The following is a 21,178-nucleotide window of genomic DNA, read 5'->3' on the forward strand; positions in this document are numbered from 1 at the left end:
ACATTACATTTACATTAAGTCCTCTCCAGATGTTATACAGCTCCATCGGATCATCTGTTTCTTCTAAACTCAAACTGATACAAGCCCAGCCTGACATCCCCTTGTCCCCGATTATAAGTTGAGTAAATGAGCGACCCTCGACCTCACTGGCATGACAAAGGATGCCCTCAATCCAAGTTGACCTGAACAGTCTAACCTCTTGATCCCCACGCCACAATGTGGTCAGCCGCAACTCAGCCCTGAACGAGAGCAGAGGAACGGAATAGGCAGCAGTGAGGTGGACATTGCATTCCCAGAGAATATTATTCACATGAGAATGTTGTTCAGCTCACATTCGGATCACTGCAGGGACTATGTCTCCTGTCATTTAAATGTCTTTGATTCCAAGAACAGTCTAGTTTTGTTGTACATTGTGTGTGTTTTATCTGTGTTTCACTACATGATTTTCTGTTGCTGTCATTCCCATTGGGATGTGTGAATTCAGTACCAAATAATAGTCTCAGTTCTGAATTTTCCTTGAGGATTGGTGTAGAACAGACTAAGTGTCAGTCAGAATCTCTACTGTTTGTTTAACCCTCTGCTGTCATTGACCTGGGACTGTACGAATGGGGAAGTGTAGAGGATGTTTTACTCTGTATCTAACCCAATGCTGTTTCTGTCTTGGCAGTGTTTGTTGGGGACAGTGTTGAGGTAGCTTCACTTGAAATTTAAGAGTAGAGGAAGCTTTATTCTGATTGTCATCCCATGCTGTTCTTGTCCTGGGAGGTTTAGATGGCATCTATAATTGAAGTGAATGCAGACTTGGCTGTGGGAGTGGAGGGTACTTCTACCTGAGCACACCCATCTTTGAGATTGCTGTGCTGATCAAGACAATCTCAGACACCTTCATGCACTTTTCCAACCAACCACAGGGTGGTTAAGGGTGGGTATAAATGCTGGCATTGCCAGCGATGCCCACACCCCATGCATGAATAAATACTTTCTGTTTAAAAGTTTACATTCACGTTCCAAACCCTCTAATGTATGATGACTTACATGGAAAATTCCTGTCTGCTGGAATTTCATATTAAAACATAGGAATGTGTCAACCATGTAGAAATATAACAAAAATAACAAATGGAGAATTTAACAGGTAATGAGCAGGACCAGAATGCTGAGTCAGCCTGAGCCCCATGGCTGAGAGTGTTCTCCCAGATGTTGAAGTTACACCAGTGCCTTTTACTCTTGCAGCTTCCACAAAAGTTTGTCCCTGATGTAAGATCATTCATTGACCCGAAGTATGAACTGTTTCTATCTCCATAGCTGGTGCCAGACTTGCTGAGTAATTCCAGCCCTTCTGCTATCCCGTTTTATGGGATTTGAGCTTCCCTAAGTCAGTGTAATGAAGAACTGCAGATGCTGGAGATCTGAAACACAAAAATGCATCAAATGCTGGAGAAACTCAACAGGACTGGCAGCACATGTGGAGAGAGAAGCAGAGTTAGCATTTCAAGTGCTGTGACCCTTCTTCACAACTGTTCTGGACTCAGGCCAGGACATTGACTCTGTTTCTTTCTTTCTCTCTGCACCGGTGTTGCCAGACTGGCTGAGTTTCTCCAGCAATTTCTGTTATGACACTTCCATAAGGTTGATGTTTGTTATCCATCCCTAAGTGCAAGGTGTCTTGCTTGTGCCAATTCAGAGGGCAGTTTAAGACTCAGCCACATTGCTGTTGGTCTGGAGTCACATGTAAGACTGACCATGCAAGGATGGCAGTTTCCCTCCTGAAAGGACATTGGTGAACATGGGTTTTTATGACAATTGACGTCAGTGCCATCGGTATCATACTGAGACTAACTTTGTGTTCCCCATTTATGATTTGAATTATTCACATCTTACCTCTTGCTGTGGTGGGATTTGAACTCATATTCCCTGGATTATTCATCCTGTGACATTATGACTACACTGTTGTTTCCCACTCTTTGCTATTTTGTGTTTGCTGTTCACGTCTTTGTCGGAGGAGACTAGGATCCAGGGACACAGCCTGATAATTAGAGGGGGTCAATTTAGAACAGAAATTAGGAGACATTTCTTCAGCCAGAGAGTGTGGGCCTGTGGAATTCATTGCTATGGAGCGCAGTGGAGGCCAGGACATCAAATGTCTTCAAGGCAGAGATTGATAAATTCTTGATTATGGAATTAAGGGCTACGGGGAGAGTGTGGGTAAGTGGAGCTGAAATGTCCATCAGCCATGATTAAATGACAGAATGGACTCAATGGGCTGAATGGCCTTACTTCCACTTCTGTGTCTTATGGTCGTAATTCATTGATGTTGACGAGATATTCTAAATTAATCTAGTCCCAAATGTCACCACATGGCCCATACCCCTCTGAACCCTTCCTATTCAGAAACCATCCAGATGCCATTCACATACTGTAATTGTACCAGCCTCCACCATTTCCTCTGGCAGCTCATTCTTTACGCTCACTAACCTCTGAGTTAAAAAGTTGCCCTTAGGTTTCTTTTAAGTCTTTGCTCATCCACCTCACCCTAAAGCTATTACACTTTAGTTCTGGACACCCCCGAACCCAGGGGACAATATTTTGTCTATTTACCCAATCCATGCCTTTCATGATTTTATAAATGTATACAAACGCCTTTTGCCACACTCGGGAAAACAGCCCAAAAGAATTCAGCTCAAACCCTCCAACACTGGCAGCATCCTTGTAAATCTTTTCTGTACGCTTTCGAGTTTCACAACGTCCTTTTGATCGGAGCGAGAGCAAAAGTGACCGAACCAATGTCCTGTACAGCCACAACATAACCTCCCAACTCTGATAATCAGAGGATTGGGAAAGTTGTATTTTGTGGGTTTTGAAAACTGGGAAAGAATGGAAGTATAGCCTGAACTTTTGAGTGTCAGTTTGGAAGCATCAACACTTCGGTGGGGGGGGGGGGGGGGGGGGCGGGGGGGGGGGGGGGGGGGGGCAGAAAGAAGAGATGAGGGAAGGAAACCAAATGTGCTGCAGCCAACACGGAGCAAGAACAGAGGATGTAAAACTGTTGCAGCCAGCTTGAAGCTGCAATGTGGATCATTGCACGTGCTGTACTTGAACCTGATGCATTTATTTGTGGGAATCAGATGCATTTTAAAAATAAAAATAACGTATCTCACCCTCCCCAACTGCTGTCATCCGTCCCTCCTCACCCAGGTAATTAAGACACATACCTGAGTTGGCAGAGTAGATTCCCTCCTTGGATTCACTCCAGTTGCTACAAGTGATCAGATTACCCCCTCCCTCACTCCCTCCCAGGATGAGGAGTTGCCCAGAGGAGGGTGTTTCACATTGAAACTGATACGGCCACTTCCACGTTGTGATGTCAAAAATGGGGCAGGGAGCGGGGACAGGCCGAAAGCAGAACTCTGCAGCAGATGGAAGGAGAGCAGTTTGCAAAAATCCCTTCCCTTCAAAGAATCCTCACAGTGTGGAAGCAGGCCACTCGGCCCAACAAGTCCAAACCAACGTTCTGAATGGAAATTCACCCATATCCCTCCCCTTATTGCCCTACATTTATCCCAGAGTAATACACCGAACTTACACATCCCTGGACTCTATGGAGGGAATTTAGTATGGCCAATCCACCCTTGAAGATCTGGATCCCAGGCAGGACACCTCCGTCTCGAGATCGGTCAAAGAACGAATGGAATGCGGACTGTACAAAGCAAAGTTATCAGTTTAATAAAGCAAGGCAGTTTAATAAAGCAAGGCCACGAACACAGAAGCTTTTAACCTGTGTTGCTGGACAAATCTGTGCAGGGCTGCCTTATGTCATTAAGCTGATAACCTTGCTTTAAACAGACCGTACTCCTAGTGATTCTTTTGACCGATCTCGGATCGAGAGAGCCGATTGAGGGGGTCCAGACCTTCACCCTAACCTGCAGAACCCCGAACACTATGGATAAACTTACCTCGGGCAATCCACTCTAACCTGCACATCTCAGGACACTGGGGGTAAATGAGCATGGTCAGCATACACTAACAAGAACATCCTTGGGCATTATCAGTAATTTAGCATGGCTGAACCCCCCCCCCCCCCAACCTGCACATCGCTGGACAGTCTGGGGAATTAAACTCGGCAAAGGCCGAGGTTACCACGAGGTTGGAATTCTCTCCCAGAAATGACAGTTGATGGTGCCCTCACCAAGATGGCCGCCCGCGCTCCCCGCCCCAAGACAACATGCGCCTGACCCTGACAAAGATGGCGGCCGGTTGCCCGGGCAACCCGAGAGCTCCTTCGCCGGTGAAGTAAACACTGGGCCTGTGGTGATTTTATTGGAGGCCTCAGGCCTCCCCCGGGGAGTTTATAAACTCCCCAGTCTCCCTCCTCCCGCGGTTCCCAATCCTACCCTGTCTCACTGTCTCCTCTCCCCGGGGGCAGGAGCCAGGTCTTGGCGCTCGGGCCTGGCGACCTCCCCGGGATGTTTCTGAAACCTGGTCCTGTTCTGAAGGAGGATCACCGGGACCCGAAATGATTTATCTCGGCACGAGCTGCCGGACCTGCTCAGCTTTTCCAGCGGTTCTTATTACTTCAGCCACCGGCACCATTCTGCTCCCACACTCAGTAACACCGCCTCAGTCCTGCTGCAGGACCTGCACTGCACATGCGCCAGCTCACAAGGGGCGGGGCCCAGGTATGTGACGTCTCCAGGGTTGAGGGGGCGTGGTTGGGGAGGCCACCAAACAATCGGTGACAATGGGGGCGGGGCGATCGTTTGGCCGGCCCCCAGCCTCCAGAAAGGGGCTATTTAAAAAAGTTTCAACGTAGTGTTTTTTTAACTTTTCAGCCTGTTGTGAAATGTTATTCTGGACCTCTGGAAGGGTCAAACATTAGGAAAGTTTCAAACATAAATAAAGGGATATTAAAAAATATAAATAAAAATAGGTATGTTAACTTACAAAAGAGACCTCGCACTAAATATCAAAAAGGACAGCAAAAGCTTCTGTTGATATGCTAATGGGAACAGAGTCGCTGAGCTAAGTGTGGTAACTTGGAAAATGAAAACTGTGAGTTAATGGGGGAACATTGAAGTGGCAGAGATGATCTCAGTTTTTATGTTGGCAGACAACAGAACTATTCCTATTAGAATTGGCAAGTCAGAGGCTATAGAAAGGGTAGAACTTAAACAATCAACTTTGAGAGGGTAAAGGTACACAGGAAACTATTTGGATTGAGGACAGACAAGTCCACTGGTGCTGATGGCCTACACCCTGGGTCCCGAAGGAAGTGGCAGCGGAGATAGTGAACTCTTTAGTTATAATATTCCAAAAATCTGTGAACATGGGAAAGATTCATTGTGTTTATTTAAGACTGAGATATATATATGTTCCTGATTGTCAATGGGATTAAAGGTTATGGGAAGAAAGCTGGAGAATGGAGTTGAGAAACATCTCACCCATGATTGAATGGTGGAGCAGACTCGATGGACTGAGTGGCCTAATTTCTGCTCCTGTGTCGTATGGTCTTATGGTTCCATTGGATTGGAAAAATGCTGATGTAACACCTGTATTCAGAATGGGAGGGAGGCCAGATGTGGGAAATTGCAGACCAGTTCGTTGAACATTTGTTATAGAGTCATAGAGATGTGCAGCACGGAAACAGACTCTTCAGTCCAATTTGACCATGTCAAAAGATATCCAAACCTAATCTAGTCCCATTGGCCAGCATTTGACTCATATCCCTCTAAACCCTTCCTATTTTTCAACACATCCAGATGCCTGTTAAATGCTGTAATTGTACCAGCCTCCACCACTTCCTCTGGCAGCTCATTCTATACAAGCACACCCTCTACATGAAAAACTTGCCCCTTAGGTCCTTTTTACATCTTTTCCCTCTCACCGTAAATCTCTGCCGACTAGTTCTGGACTCCCCCACCCCATCGAAAAGACCTTGTCTGTTTATCCTATCCATGCCTCTCATTGTTTTTCTAAACCTCCATAAGGTCACCCCTCACCCTCCGAACCTCCAGGGAAAACAGCCCCTGCCTATTAAGCCTCTCCCAAATGCTCCAACTCTGGAAACACCAGTGTAAGTCTTTTCTGAACCTTTCAAGGGATCCGGCAGGAAAATGGGGGTGATGAGCAGTCTTGATCGAATGGCGCAGCAGACTTGATGGGCTGAATGGCCTAATTCTACTCCTATATTTGTGAACTTTTGAACTCTGGAGCAGGCAGGACTTGAACCCGATCCAGGGTTAGGGTCACTACCTCTGTGTGACAAGACATCCAGAAAAATATCAAATCCTCCCCATTGGGGAATTGCACCCCCAGTCTCCTGAGTCACAGATGGGGATACTAACCACTACACTACCGAGGATGCTGGACAGTTGCAAGATGATGGAGATAGGGGTGGAGAATAGGTGGGTCCTTCAGGAACTATTATAGACATGAAAGTGTGAATGGCATCTTTATGTACTGTGTAAAAACAAGGACTGCAGACGCTGGAAACCAGTGTATAGATTAGAGTGGTGTTGGAAAAGCACAGCAGGCCAGCAGCATCCGAGGAGCAGGACTAAGCCAGCCAATGATCTGACCTGTGCCACACAAGCACAGTCCCCCTGGAGTGTTACCAGAGGTATGTTCAGGCTGTAGGAAGAGATCCAATTCCCGGTTTGACCTGGAATGTAATCCACACAGGCACACAGGGAGCGGTGATCCACTTGCTCCACATGTGGGAAGGGATTCACTGAGTCATTCAAACTCAAACACATCATTGACTTCCTACTGGACAGAAAGGATTAAACTTCTCAGCAAAAACCGTTTTACAAAAGTTTCATTTTTATACTCCTTGCGAGAATCACAGTTTCTCAAACTGTGGGACAATACGAGTGATGTTGAGAGAGCAGGTTTGGAATGCATGGCCGCCCAGGTAATAATGGTTGCTGTGGGGCTCACAGTGATGACTGAGGGGCCGTCCCTTGAGCTGCTCGGTTGTTTCTGTGTTGTTGATGAGGCTTGGCCTCATGGACTGATCTCTGAAGTCAGATTCAAAAGAAGGTTTGAAAATTATGAGAAAAATCATACCCAGAAAAGACAGTGAAAAACTGTTCACCATGGTAAAAGCATTGAGAATAAGAATGCAGATTTCAAATCCATTACAAGGAACAAAATGTGATGTGAGAAAGAAATTTCACACAGTGAGTAAATAGATCTGGAAGACATCGCATGGAACAGTGGTTGAAGCAGATTCAGGTAAGAGCATTGGAAAATTATTTGATGACAAGCAATGTACCAGTTTCCAAGGAAACGTCAGGAAAATGGCACAACATCAGAAAGCTCATTTAGAGAGCTGCATGGACACGATGGGCTGAATGGCCTGCTTCTGTGATTTAGTAATTCAGTGGTTCATAATTGTTTATCAGGTCTTCGTCAGTTGTGAACGTCAAGCTAACATCTGCTATTTTGTATGGTCAGTCAGATCGATGTTTTATAACTGCAGGGATTGGGACTAGGACCCCAGGTATTCACAGTATGTGCCAATGATTTAGATGAGGGAACTAATTGGAATATGTCACAAATTGCACATGACACGAAGCTGGGTGGAAGGGTGAGCTGTGAGGAGGATACAATGTTATTTGGACAATCTGCGTGAGTGGGCGAATGTATGTCAGATGCAGTTAGTCTGGATAAACGTGAGGTTATCCACTTTTCTAGCAAAAATAGAAAAGCAAATTATTTGAATAACTGTAACCTAGGAGATGGGAAGGTTCACCAAGAATTAATCCAAGATGGAGGACTGGAAAATTTGTGGCTGTAAGAGCTGCTCCTTTTTTGAGGTATTTTCAGTGTTGGAGGCGATTTGCTTGAATTCCAGGAGCAGCAATTAATGTTTTATATGCTGATGCATTGTTTTGGAACTTTAGAGTAAAAAAATCAAGACAACAGCAATTTCAAAATGGAGAAAGACAGCCAAAGGCAGCAAGCACGTGGTCTGTAAGGGAGAGAGAGAGAGAGAAAGAAACGTATACTACTAACGGATACAGCAGTGAATCTGCATAGTTACTGCCTTTGCTGTTTGAAATCATGTATCCCTGGACATCTTGGAAAAATTAACAAACAGCAAAATTCACAGCTGATCTTGGAGGAACATGTGTAGGAGAGATCACAGCACAGGAACAGATTACTGCATAGTTTTTAACGTGTAACCTTGCCGTAAGTCTGCAGTAGTGAATAGAGTGGGTTCTTTCTTGATTATATGTTTTGAGATTTTAGAAGTTCACCAGCGACTCCACAACAGGGAATGGCTAATCACCTGCTCCAGGCACAGGAAGGGATTCATCAATTCTTCCAGCCTGCAGACGCACCAGCGGGTCCACACCAAGCACAGCATGCTCACCTGCTCTCAGTGCAGGAAGGGCATCACCCCCTCCTCCCACCTGCGGAGGCACCAGTGAGTTCATGTGCCATCACAGGGTGATTGAAGGAACAAGGGTCGAGTACCATTATCGACTGGACAATCAACCCAGTTCTGGGAACTCCTCGGGACTCCTGGGTTTGAATCCCACCGCAGCAGATGGCGGAATTGGAATTCAGTCAGAAATCTGGAGTTCAGAATCTAATGATGAAATCATTTTCTGGGGAAAGAAAACCCTCTGATTCACTCATGTTAGAGTCTGTCTGCAACCCAACCTTGAGTCAGATTGGTTCTGTTTCCAAAGTAGGGATTTATAACATGTCACATGGATTGACTGCCTGAAGATTGTGCGCTTTTTGGGCAAAATATAATATATCTGCAAATAAAATTCTGCAATTGCAATTTCACCCCATAAACTGATGTGTGTGCATGCATGAGAGCGTGTGTGTTTGTGCATAAGAGCATGTGTTTGCATTCGACCATGCTTGGTAACATGTGTGAGTAATGGGGTACAAGTCTGTGAGTGGGGTCACTTGTAGTGTGACATGAAACCAAGGTCCCTGTTGAGGCCATCCTCATGGGTTCCGTACTTGGCTATCAGTTATACAACACACATTGGAGACGGCAGGGTGGGGCTTGTCTTTCAATTTGCAGAAGGTGGGAGGTTCTGGATGCTGTGATCCAGGGCAAACACATCCTGGAGGACATTCGGCTCAGAGAGATGGAGCTGGAAGCCAGGCTGCAGACATGTTGAGGGTAAAGTGGGAAAGTTAACCAGGCACTTTATTCTGGGAGATGGTCATTCCCTTCTGGAGAGAGCCTTTTGTTTGCATCAGTGGACAGGGTCAGGAGGGTGTAAGTGCAGGTCTGGCAGGTAAAGGGGATCTGAGAGACGGCTGCAGGTGGTAGGAGCTAACTGGTTGGGCAGTGGGAGTAAAACATTGGGGAGGGGGAGGTGGTGGTAAGGGACAGAACAGTGACAGGGATGGTCTCCATTCTCTGCAGTTGTCAGCAGGAGCACAGATGGCATTGGTGTCTGTTTGGTGCCAGGATTTAGGAACCGATGTGCTCAGGGCTGGAGACATGGGAAAGGGAGGTTGCAGTGGGTGTGATCCAACAATGTCAGGAGGAGAAGCCTCTGCTGAGGGCACATGAGAAGTTAGAAACTACTCGGACAAAGCAGAACATCAAAGCTCTGGGTGGCACGGTGGCTCAGTGGTTCGTACCACTGACTCACAATGTTAGGGACCTGGGTTCGGTTCCACTCTTGAGCAGCTGTCTGTGTGGACTTTAACACGTTCTCACCCTTCTGTCTGCATGAGTTAACTCTGGGTGCAGTTCAGGGTGGATCGGCTGTGCTAAAGTGTCCATATATGTGCAACTGAGGATCGGTTAACCGTGAGGAACTGCAGGAAAAACGGGTGGGTCTTGATGGGATACTGTTTGGAAGGTCAGTCTGAATTTTATGGGCCAAATGGCCTGTCAGGATTATATGATTCTACTGCATGAGCCAAGCATCTATTGAGAAACAATTGCCTCAGGTCTGCTGTGGGTGGAGTGGGTTCCAATTCATGAGACACTGACACCAGTCCTGAGGAAGGTGGGATTTGTGCTGTCAGTCCCCCAACTTTTGGTCCCCATCCACTCTCTCTCCTCACACTCTGCACTTACCAATTCTCTGTGCTCAGCCGCCTTCTCTCTCTTCCCCTCATTTTCTGCACCCCACCCTCTGTCCGCTGTCATTTTCTCACTCTCTCTACCCCCACTCCCCTGTCCATTCTCCCTCCCTTCTACCATTCCATGCTTTCTCGTGCCCTCTTTGATTGCTGTATCTCTTTCTCAGGAAAGAGAGAGAATCGATAGTGATGACTCTACCTGGAAGACAGGGGTGCGCAAGAAATGGCTGATCTTTAAAATTAAGAACAGCTAAAATGATATATTCAGAAACATTGTTAACGTCTAAAAGCATATTAATTTATTTTTTAAAAAGCTGCACTCATGTTTCTGAAACTTGCATTGAAATAGACGCATAGAGTCATACAACACAGAAACAGATCCTTCAGTCCAACTCGCCCATCCCCTCCAGATCTCCTAAATTGATCTAGTGACCCATTTGACAGCATTTCGCCCATATCTCTCTCACACCTTCCTTTTCAGATACCCATCCTGACCCTGATGCCTTTCAAATGTTGTAATTGTAGCAGCCTCCACCACTTCCTCTGGGCAGCTCATTCCAGACACACACCACACTCTACATGAAAGTTACCCCTTAGGTCCATTTTAAATCTTTCCCCGCTCACCCTTAACGTGTGCCGTCTAGTCTTGGACTTCCTCTACCCTGGGGAAAAGACATACAAAGCCGGACGAAATTCAAAAGGAATAAAATGTCGAGCCACAGGGAAAAATAAAATTGTGGCTGCAGCTTTTTTTCTCCTATTGACATTTGGACGCTTAAAATCAGTCAGTTCCGCCAGCACCTCCACAGAGCATACTGCGCATGCTTCTCGGTGTCCGCGACAACTGCGCATGCTTCTTGGCGTCAGCAACAACTGCGCATGCTTCTCGGTGTCCGCGACAACTGCGCATGCTTCTTGGTGTCAGCAACAACTGCGCATGCTTCTCGGTGTCAGCGACAACTGCGCATGTACTGCGGTGTCAGCAAAAGCACTGAGCATGCTCGTCGCTGTCCGCGGAAACAGCGCTTGAAGGGCTTTTGCCCGAAACGTCGATTTCGCTGCTCGTTGGATGCTGCCTGAACTGCTGTGCTCTTGAAGCACCACTAATCCAGAATCTGGTTTCCAGCATCTGCAGTCATTGTTTTTACCTCCTTCGTTCTGAAGGACCAATGGTGAGACCCGGAGGACCGGAAGGAGCCTGGTCCTCCTGCCATTCAGAACAACCTCTTTGTCTGAATGTGGAAGTTGGGCTGTGAGTTTCTCAAGATGCGGTTGTCTCTCTGTTTGAATGAAGATTGAGCTTCACCCCAGACTGCAACTCTGTCCAACATCTGTGGGTACGGCACTCTTTTTCTTTTCTCACCCACTTTTTCATTTCTTTTTTGTTCTGGGATTCAGTTGCTAACTTGCACGAACTGAAGGGAAAGGGAGTAAATCGAGGGAGGGGACAGACTTTGGAAAAGTTGGTCCACGTCTGTGTCTCACTTGGCAAACGCACAGCAAATGCAGTACCACAATGTAAAGTTAAAGCCTAGTGCTTTAAAAAAAGGCAGAAAGGAGGTGCATGGTTTAAATGATAATATATTAGTATGTGGAGAAAGTGAGGACTGCAGATGCTGGAAATCAGAATCAAGTGTGGTGCTTGAAAAACACAGCAGGTCAGGCAGCATCCAAGGAGCAGAGAGTCGATGTTTTGGGCACGAGCCCTTCATCAGGAATGATGTGTGGATGTACAAAGGGACCTCAGCGTCCTTCTGCACCAGTTGTCAGACAGGTGCAGCAAGCAGTCAGCAAGGCAAGAGGAATTGAGTTCAAAAATGGCGTTGACTTCCTGCAATTGGTGGGGGGAGTGGTCATTGAATATATTCAAGGCGGAGGTCATCTGACTTTTGAACAACAAAGAAGTGGATGTTTATAGGGGAAGGCAAGAAAATGGTTTTGAGACCATTACAGAATCATACAGCACAGAAATAGACCCTTCAGTCCAACTAGTCCATGCTATGTTCGCAAACTAAACTAATCCCATCTGCCAGTGTTTGGCCCATATCCCTCTGTCACAAAGCTGGTCCTTTTTCTAAAAGCTGGTCCTTCTTCTCAAGGATACTGTGTCCTTGTTTTTTTTCCAGAGTGGTGGTAAAATGGCCCCGGACTCCCAAATGGATGGTTGAGTACAGAAATGAAAAGGGTATTGGTCGCCTTTTTTGTTTACACGTCAACAGATGAGACCTCAGGCCCAAACTTTTATGTTTTCGAAGTGACCTGCATAATGAAAGACAAGTGATCTGTTGTGAAAGCTGAGGCCTTGTTTGAGTGAGTTCAGCAGTGGACTGTGTCGAGAAAGGAACATCACAATTAAGTCTAGTTTAGATAGAATGAGTTCTGTGAGTATTCTATATTCTGTTCTTTGTGTTTCATTCTTCATTCTTGTGAATACATTTATCTGTTTTAAATCCTGGTAGTCAACCTAGCTAACTTTGGGTAATTTTCACTGTGCACTTAGTGAAACAAATAGCAAAGTTATGGTCTGTGCTGCCTGCTTAAGAATGTTTTGAGTGGTCTGGCCTAGTCCATAACACCTCCAAACCTTTCCCATTCATGTCCTTATCCAAATGTCTTTTAAACGTTGTAACTACCTGCATCCCCGCTTCCTCTGGATATTCATTCCACATACGGACCATTCTCTATGGGAAAACAAAAGTGTCCCTCCTGTCTTTTTAAAATCTTTCTCCACTCACCTTCAAAATTTGCTCCCTAACCTTGAAGCCCCCACTCTAAGGAAAGGAGACCCATCATTCACCTCATCTATACCCCTCATGACTTTATAAAGCTTGATAAGATCACCTCTCAACCTCCTATGCTCCAGTGAAAAAGGTCCCAGCCTATCCACCAAGATGTAGGTATATTCATATCCAGTTCAATGTTGGTGCAGATCTGTTCAATGTTGGTGCAGGCTTGAAAGACCAAATGGCCTACTCCTGCTCCCAGTTCTCTCTCACTATGTCCAGGACAACAAGAGACCATAAGACCTAGGAGCAGAAATTAGGCCATTCAGCCAATCAGGTCCACCATTCAATCATGGCTGACAAGTTTCTCAACCGCATTCTCTTGCTTTCTCCCCGCAACCCTCAATATCCTTGAGACACAAGAACCTATTTATCTCGGTCTTGAATATACTCAGTGACTTGCCCAACACAGTCTCTGTGGCAATGAATTCCATAGGTTTCACACTCTCTGGCTACAAAGGTTTCCCCTTTATCTGCGTTCTAAAAGGTCTTCCCTTTACTCTAAGGCTGTGCCCTTGAGACCTAATCTCTCCGACCAATGGAGACATCTCCCCAACATCCACCCTGTCCAGGCCAATCAGTATTCTGTATGTTTCAATTAGATCCCCCAAGCGTGCGCTGTAAATCAGCGTAAACCAGACCCTTCAGGATGAGGTACAGCATGGATTAGGTTCAGCAAAGTGAGAATGGAGGGAGAATGTGTGGGATGGAGATTTTCAGCGTTTAGGAAATAAGAGAGGAAAGAAAGTTCAATCTAAATTAGAATTGAATGGATGGGCTGATGGGCCGAGGAGTGGCAGATAAAGTTTCATTTAGATAAATGTGAGGTATTGCATTTTGGAAAGGCACATCAAGGCAGGATTTATACACTTAATGGTAAGGCCGTGGAGAGTGTTCCTGCATCAAGAGACCATGGAGTGCAGATTTGTAGTTCTGTGAACTTGGAGTCACAGGTTGGCACGGTAGTGAAGAAAGCGTTTGGTGGCGCTTGCATTTATTGAGCAGAGCATTGAGTACGGGAGTTGGGAGTCATGTTATGGCTGTACATGACATTAGTTAGCGCACTTTTGGAATACTGCATTCAGTTCTGGTCTCTTATGTTAGAAAGATGTTGTGAAACTTTAAAAGAGTTTGGAAATGATTTACAAGGCTGTTGCCAGAGTTGGAGGGTTTGAGTTATAGGGAGAGGCTGAAAAGACTGCGGCTGTTTTCCCTGGAGCATAGGAGGGTGAGAGATGACCTTATAGAGGTTTATAAGGGGCAGGGATAGGAGTCCAAAATGAGTGAGAGAGAAAAAGAAATTTACATTGCAGGGAATCAGCACAGTTACTGGACATTGCAGTGCATCTGGGAAAGGTTAATGAACAGCAAAATGTACAGCTGACCATGGAGGAACCTGTGTGGGGGAGCTCACAGAACAGGAACAGAGAAGTGTATAGTCTTTAACGTGTAACCCAGCTGTAAGTCTGCAGTCGTGAATGGAGTGGATTCTTTCTTGATTATGTTTTACTGACATCCGTCTCTTGATTAAATTTTAAAAATATAAACCACAAGTACTGTGTTAGCCCAGAGCACATTTTTAGAGCAAAAAGACGGTGCTATTTTCTGGGTCTGTAGATTGTGAAGGAGCAAAGGTGGGCTTTATGAGAGTGATATGCTCTTCCTGTCAGATGTGGGAGATTAGGGAGAGTATCCATGTTACTGGTGATTATGTCTGCAGTAAGTGTGTTTGCTTGCAAATCCTATTGGATTGTGTGGATAAGTTGCAGCGACAGTTCGAGGTAATGAGGAATTTACAAGACCTGGAGCTATGATGGTTTGGCAATGATAGGAAGGGAGAAAAGCCGCAGCTACAATCAGGGAGATGGGTTAACTCCAGGAAAGGTAGGAGGGGTAGGCAGGTAGTGCAGGAGTCTTCTGTGGCTGTCCCCATTTCAAACAGGTCTGCTGTTTTGGAAAATGTAGGGGGTGATGGTCTCTCAGGGAATGTAGCACGAACAGCCAAGTTTCTGGTCTCGAGACATGCTCTCATGCAATGAGGGGTACGTTGGGTTCCAAGTGATCAATTGTGATAAGGCGCTCTCTAGTCAGAGGTACAAACTGACGCTTCTGTGGTTAGCAGCGAAAAATCAGAATGGTGTGTCGCCTCCCTGGTGCCAGGATCAAGGATGTCTCCGAGAGGGTGCAGAATGTTCTCAAAAGAGAGAGGGACCGGTTGGAGGTCATTGTACACATTGGAACCAATGACATAGGAAGGGAAAAGGATGCGATTCTGAAGGGAAAGTGTAGAAAGTCAGGCACAAATGTTAAAAAAAGAGGTCCTAGAGTCAAGAAAAATCTGGATTACTGCCAGTGCTATGAGCTAGTGAGGGTTGGAATAGAGAGGATAGAGCAGATGAATGCATGGCTGAGGAGCTGGTGAATGGGAGAAGGGTTCACATTTTTGGATCATTGGAATCTCTTCTGGATTAGATGTGACCTGTTTAAGAAGGATAGATTGCACCTGAATATTGGAAGAGAGCTAATATACTGGCTGGGAAATTTGCAAGAGCTGCTCGGGAGGAATTAAACGAGCAAGGTGGGTGCGTGGGGAGGTACCCAGGGAAATAGTGAGGAAAGAGATCAATCTGAGACTGGTACAGTTGGGAAAGGGAGTGAGTCAAACAGTCAGGTTAGGAAGAGACAAAGCAGAGAGCAAGGTAGGACTAACAAATTAAACTGCATTGACTTCATTGCAAGAGGCCTAACAGGGAAGGCAGTTGAACTCAGGGCAAAATTAGGAAGATGGGATATGATATCATAGCAATTACAGAAACGTGGCTCAGGGATGGGCAGGACTGGCAGCTTAATGTTTCAGGATACAAATGCTACAGGAAGGATAGAAAGGGAGGCAAGAGATGAGAGGGAGTGGTGTTTTTGATAAGGGATAGTATTCCTGTTGGACTTAAGGAGGATATTCCTAGGAATACATCCAGGAAGATTATTTGGTTGGAACTGAGAAATAAGAAAGGCATGATCACCTTATTGGGATTGTGTTGTAGACACCGTCATGGTCAGTGGGAAATTGAGAAACAAATTTGTATGGAGATTTGAATTACCTCTAAGAGTAATAGGATGGTTATTGTTAGGATTTTAACTTTTCAAACATAGACTGGGATTGCCATAGTGCTACAGGTTTAGATGGAGAGCAATTTGTTAGAAACGGACCTAAGGGGCAAGTTTTCATGCAGAAGGTGGTGTGTGTACAAAGCTGCTGAGGAAGTGGTGGGTGCTGGTACAATTATGACATTTAAAAGGCACCTGGATAGGTATATGAATAGGAGGGGTTTAGAGGGTTATTGGCCAAATGTTGGCAAATGGAGCTAGTTTAATTTTGGATATCTGGTTGACATGGATGAGTTGGACCAAAGGGTATGTTTCTGTGCTGTGTCTCTCTCTGACTCTGGCTTGCCACTAACGTTTGCCACGTCTCTATGTTCAGTTTCTTTCTGGTGTCGGTGTCAATACCTTGTTGTGTCATTCCGACCCCACCTCCCCTGGATTGACAATGCTGACTTTTATAATCTCTTTTTACAGACTATCTGAAGATCGAAGTTTCAAAATCAACAGCTTATGCTTGACTCTCCTGCTCCTCAGATGCTGCCTGACCTGCTGTGTTTTTCCAACACTACACTTTTCGACTCTGAACTCCAGCATCTGCAGTCATAATTTTCACATCAATGTCTGACAGTCACTCAATCCATTGGGACAGCAAAGATTTTCAACTATGATTCTGTGAGATGGAGCAATGCTTTTTGGTTCCTGTTTCATAACGTTTTCAGCATCAGTGGGACTGGATGAGAGACCCTACTGTTGCAGTGCACTGAGTGTGGAGCCAGAAACAGTTTAAGGCCTGGAAAGAGGAATTCACACCGGGGAGGGGCTGTACACACGATTGTGTGCGGCTGAAGCTTCAGCCATGGAGAAACCCGAGGAATCCTGCCCCATGGAGAAACCGTGGAAGTGTGGCGACTGTGGGAAATGCTTCAGTTTCCCATCTGCCCTGGAGACTCATCGATGCAGTCACACCGGGGAGAGGCCATTCCCCTGCCCCGAGTGTGGGAAGGGTTTTACCAGCTCCTCCAACCTGATGGCCCACTTGTGGGTCCACATAGCGGAGAGACCATTCTCCTGCCCCGAGTGTGAGAAGAGCTTTGCCCAGGCCTCTACCCTTGTGGCCCACCAGCAGGTCCACACTGGGGTGAGATCCTTCCCCTGCCCTGAGTGCGGGAAGGCCTTCAGCAAATCCGCCAACCTGTTGACCCACCGGTGGGTTCACACTGGGGAGAGGCCCTTCAGCTGTTCTGAGTGTGGGAAGGCCTTCGGTAATTCCCCTGCCCTGCTGAGGCACCAGTACGTCCACACCGGGGAGAGGCCATTCGCCTGCCCGGAGTGTGGGAAGGGCTTTAAACGCTCCTCTGACCTGCTGGACCACCACCGGGTCCACTCCGGGGAGAGGCCGTTTGCCTGCCCCAAGTGCAGTCGGAGGTTCACGTCGTCCAGTAACTTGCAGAGACACCAGAGGGGGCACCAGCAGATTCCGCCGGCGACGCTGATGAGGGTCACCCCCAGGACTGAACCTCCTGCCTGTTCTGACAGTGGGTGCAGGGGGAGTGTCAGTCTTTGTTTTCTGCTAGACAGCACCCCCACACCCCTCCCATCTTCCACCAACCCCAGGTTGGCTCACGGGCGGCACAGTAGCTCAGTGATTAGTGCCACTGTGTCACATCGCCAGGGACCGGGGTTCGATTCCACCCTCAGGGTGACTGTCTTTGTGGAGTTTGTACATTCTCCCCCCATGTCTGCAAGGGTTTCCTCTGGGTGCTCCCACAATCCAAACATGAGCAAGTGAATTAGCCAAGCTAAATTGTCCCAGAGTATTCAGGGATGTGGAGGTGCAGTGTATTGTTTAGGGGGTAATGTAGACTAATGGGGTAGGGGAATGGGTCTGGGTGGGTTACTCTTCAGAGGGTCGGTGTGGACTTGTTGGGTTGAAGGGCCTGTTTCCCTGTAGGATTCTGTGAGCTTTGCTTGCAGTACTGCTCACTGAGCCCGTGACTGCATGTTCCCACTGAAGTGATCCGCACAAACCTCAGATGGCATCCAAACCAATGTCCCAAACTAAAGGGGTAGCCATGGGCACCCGCATGGGACCCAGCTATGCCTGCCTCTTTGTCGGGTACGTGGAATAGTCCATTTTCCTCAGCTACACCTGTTCCTCCGGTACATCGATGACCATATTGGTGCCACTTCATGCTCTCACAAGGAGTTTGAACAGTTCGTCATCTTTATCAACACCTTTCACCCTGACCTCAAATTCACCTGGACCATCTCCCTTTCCAGGACCTCTTTATCTTTGGCTACTGACTAACTGTGGACATCTACTACAAGCCCACCGACCTCCACAGCTGGCTAGGTTCCCCCTCCTCCCACCCCACCTCCTGTAAGAAGGCAATCGCTTATTACCAATTCCTCTGCCGCATCTGTTCCCAGGATGACCAATTCCACCGTAGAAAATCCCAGAGGGCCTCCTCCTTCCAAGTTCGCAATTTCTCTTCCCACGTGGTTGACAATGCCCTCCAGCACATCTCCTCCACATCCTGCAACACCGCCCTTGAACCCCACCCCCCCCAATGGAACAAGGACAGAACCCACCCCCACCGTCCTCACCTTCCACCCCACCAACCTCCGGATACATCACATCAGCCTCTGCTCCCTACAAACGGACCCCACCACCAGGTATATTTTTCTCTCCCCACCCCTACCAGCATTCCAGAGAGGCCATTTCCTCTGCGACTCCCTCGTCAGGTCCATGCGCCCACAACCAGCCCACACCCCACTCCCGGCCCCTTCCCCGCCACCACAGGAAGTGTAAAACGTGTCCATACCACTCCTCTCACCTCCATCCAAGGCCCCAAAGGATCCTTCCACATCTGACAGAAATTTACCTCGACCTCCACCAGTGTCATCCACTGTATCCATTCCATCCAATGTAGTCTTCGCTACGTCGGAGAGACAGGACGCCAACTTGTGGATTGTTTCAGAGAACCACTCTGGGACACCCATCAACCCCACCGCCCTGTGGCTGAACACTTCAACTTCCCCTCCCATTCCATCAAGATCATGGAGGTCCTGGGCTGTCTCCATCGCCAAACCCTTACCACCTGACGCCTGGAGGAAGAACACCTCTTATTCCACCTCGGGGACCCTGTAACCACATGGGATCAATGTGGAATTCAAAAGTTTCCTCATGTATCCTCCTCCTCCTCCTCTTCCCCCCTCCCACCTTCTCACAGCCCCAAGCCTCCACTCGGCCTCTTGACCTGTCCATCACCTTTCCCATCTATCCGCCCCACCCTCCTCTCTGACCAATCATCTTCATCTGCTTATCGCATTCTCAGCTACCTTCTCCCCAACACCACCCCCCACCCCTTCCATTTATCTCTCAGCGCTCCCGGCCCACAAGCCTCATTGCTGATGAAGGGTTTATGCCCTAAACGTCAATTCTCCTGCTCCTTGGATGCTGCCTGACCTGCTGTGCTTTTCCAGCACCACACTCCCGACTCTGTCCCCCTGTGTTGTCAGAGATATAGGACCTGCTCCAAACTGATCCACAATCCAGTTGATGGGACAGGAAACCGCTTCCTTTCTCGAGACAAGTCTCCCGAAGAGAACTTGCTGGCTAACTGATGTACTGAACTTCACAGTGCCCCACTGCTCTCAGTTATCTGGAAGGTGTCCACACGTGCCTAAGGTGGTGCTCGAGACCTTTAATATCTCTTTGGGATTGATCCCCATTCATTTAAGGCTGTGCAGTCATACAGCCTGGAAACAGACCGTTCAGTACATGATCCCCAACTAAACTAGTCCCACCAGCCTGCTCCTGGCCCTTATTCGATAGTCATAGTCATAGAGAGGCACAGGATGGAAACAAACCATTTAATCCAACTCATCCATGCTGACCAGATATCCTCATATAATCCTACTGAAGGATGCAGGATTAAGGGTTCTCTTTGTCAAGAGACCTTAACAAGCTGTAGTAATGGACTCAAAGTATGCGATTATATTTCATCTCATATTTTAGAGACATGGTAACTAGATTTAGCCTGTCTACAATAATATATATAAAGAGGGGATCATAACACAGGTAATGGAAAAATGAATAAGTAATGGAAGGGGTGGGGGGCGGACTAGCAGCTAAAATAGTGAAATGGGGGGATTTCATTCAAACCTAATTTAGAGGTATGTATGAAAATATAAAGACTGCAGTACTGAACATGACAGTAAAATATCCCTTTCAGAAAGTAGCATGTGCAAGAAATCAGACAGAGATACATAAAATCCCGACAGTACAGAAAGAGGCCATTTGTCCCATTGAGCCTGCACTGACACACCAAAGATCATCCCACCCCAGGATCATCCCATTCTCCTGCATTTAGTATGACTAATCCACAGAACCGACACATCACAGAGCAATTTCGCATGGTCAATCCACCTAACCTGCACATCTTTGGACTGTGGAAGGAAACCCATGCAGACAGGGAGAACATGCAAACTCCATACAGACACTCACCTGAGGCTGGAATTGAACCTGCGTCCCTAGTGCTGTGAGGTAGCAATGCCAAGCACTGTGCCACCCCAATATGATATAAAATTTAAACAAATGCTCTAAGCTGCAAATTTGTCCATGTGAAGAACTTACTGCAAATGATTTGAAGCAAGATCCATATGAATTGGTGTTTTGGGAGACATCCAGAACATATTTCATTAATGATTGAAAATCTTCGACCTTTGGAATGGTCTGCGAGAGAGAATGTTGGAGTCAGATTCAATTATGGCATTCAAAAGATAGTTGGATCATTAAACTGAAAAGGAAAGTAATCAGTGTTCGGTGAAGAGGAGCACTGGATACTGTGGTGATTATAATTAGGTCAGTCAGGTGAGTTCCCTTATTGGGGGTGTTCACCTGCTCTTCTTAACATTTCACTTCAATAACCTTAAGATTCCCAAAATCTGTCGGGCGCTTTCTCTGTTCAAGTGTCTACTCGAGTGACTCAGTGTCAAATTTTGTTTATCAATTGTTCCTCTGATATCTCATGAGAGGGGCAATGATATTAACAGTGGGATCGAAATAGTTGTGGGTCATAATGTGCTCAAGTGAGAAAAAATAAACTGACCATTCTTAAATATTCATTTTTAAACCATGGAAATAAAATTAATGTTTGGAAAATATACAACCTGTCATGTATTAAGAAGATCAGAAATAGGAATGGGAATAGGTAATTGAC

General features: G+C 46.6%; 2 protein-coding genes across 4 annotated transcripts in view; one reads left to right on the forward strand and one right to left on the reverse strand.

The window, feature by feature from the left end:
• LOC140460101 (uncharacterized) overlaps positions 1–21,178 on the reverse strand; it is a 101,120-nt gene that overhangs the window by 44,634 nt on the left and 35,308 nt on the right. Inside the window, 1 exon segment of the mRNA XM_072554501.1 lies at positions 10,885–11,039. Coding sequence (XP_072410602.1) covers positions 10,885–11,039 — 155 coding nt within the window.
• Positions 11,055–21,178, forward strand: part of LOC140460511 (uncharacterized) — a 33,841-nt gene continuing 23,717 nt past the window's right edge. The window contains exons 1-2 of one of the 3 annotated variants that reach the window (XR_011954129.1): positions 11,055–11,405; positions 16,428–20,829. Coding sequence is in view for 1 of the 3 variants with exons in the window: in XM_072555087.1 (XP_072411188.1) it covers positions 16,810–17,742 (933 nt within the window). In the remaining 2 variants the exon portion in view is untranslated. Of the gene's footprint in view, positions 11,406–16,427; positions 21,128–21,178 lie in introns of those variants that run through there. The other 2 variants (XM_072555087.1, XR_011954130.1) reach the window with 2 other exon arrangements.

This window comes from Chiloscyllium punctatum, chromosome 36, assembly GCF_047496795.1.
Source record: "Chiloscyllium punctatum isolate Juve2018m chromosome 36, sChiPun1.3, whole genome shotgun sequence".
NCBI classification, from domain to species: Eukaryota; Metazoa; Chordata; class Chondrichthyes; order Orectolobiformes; family Hemiscylliidae; genus Chiloscyllium; species Chiloscyllium punctatum.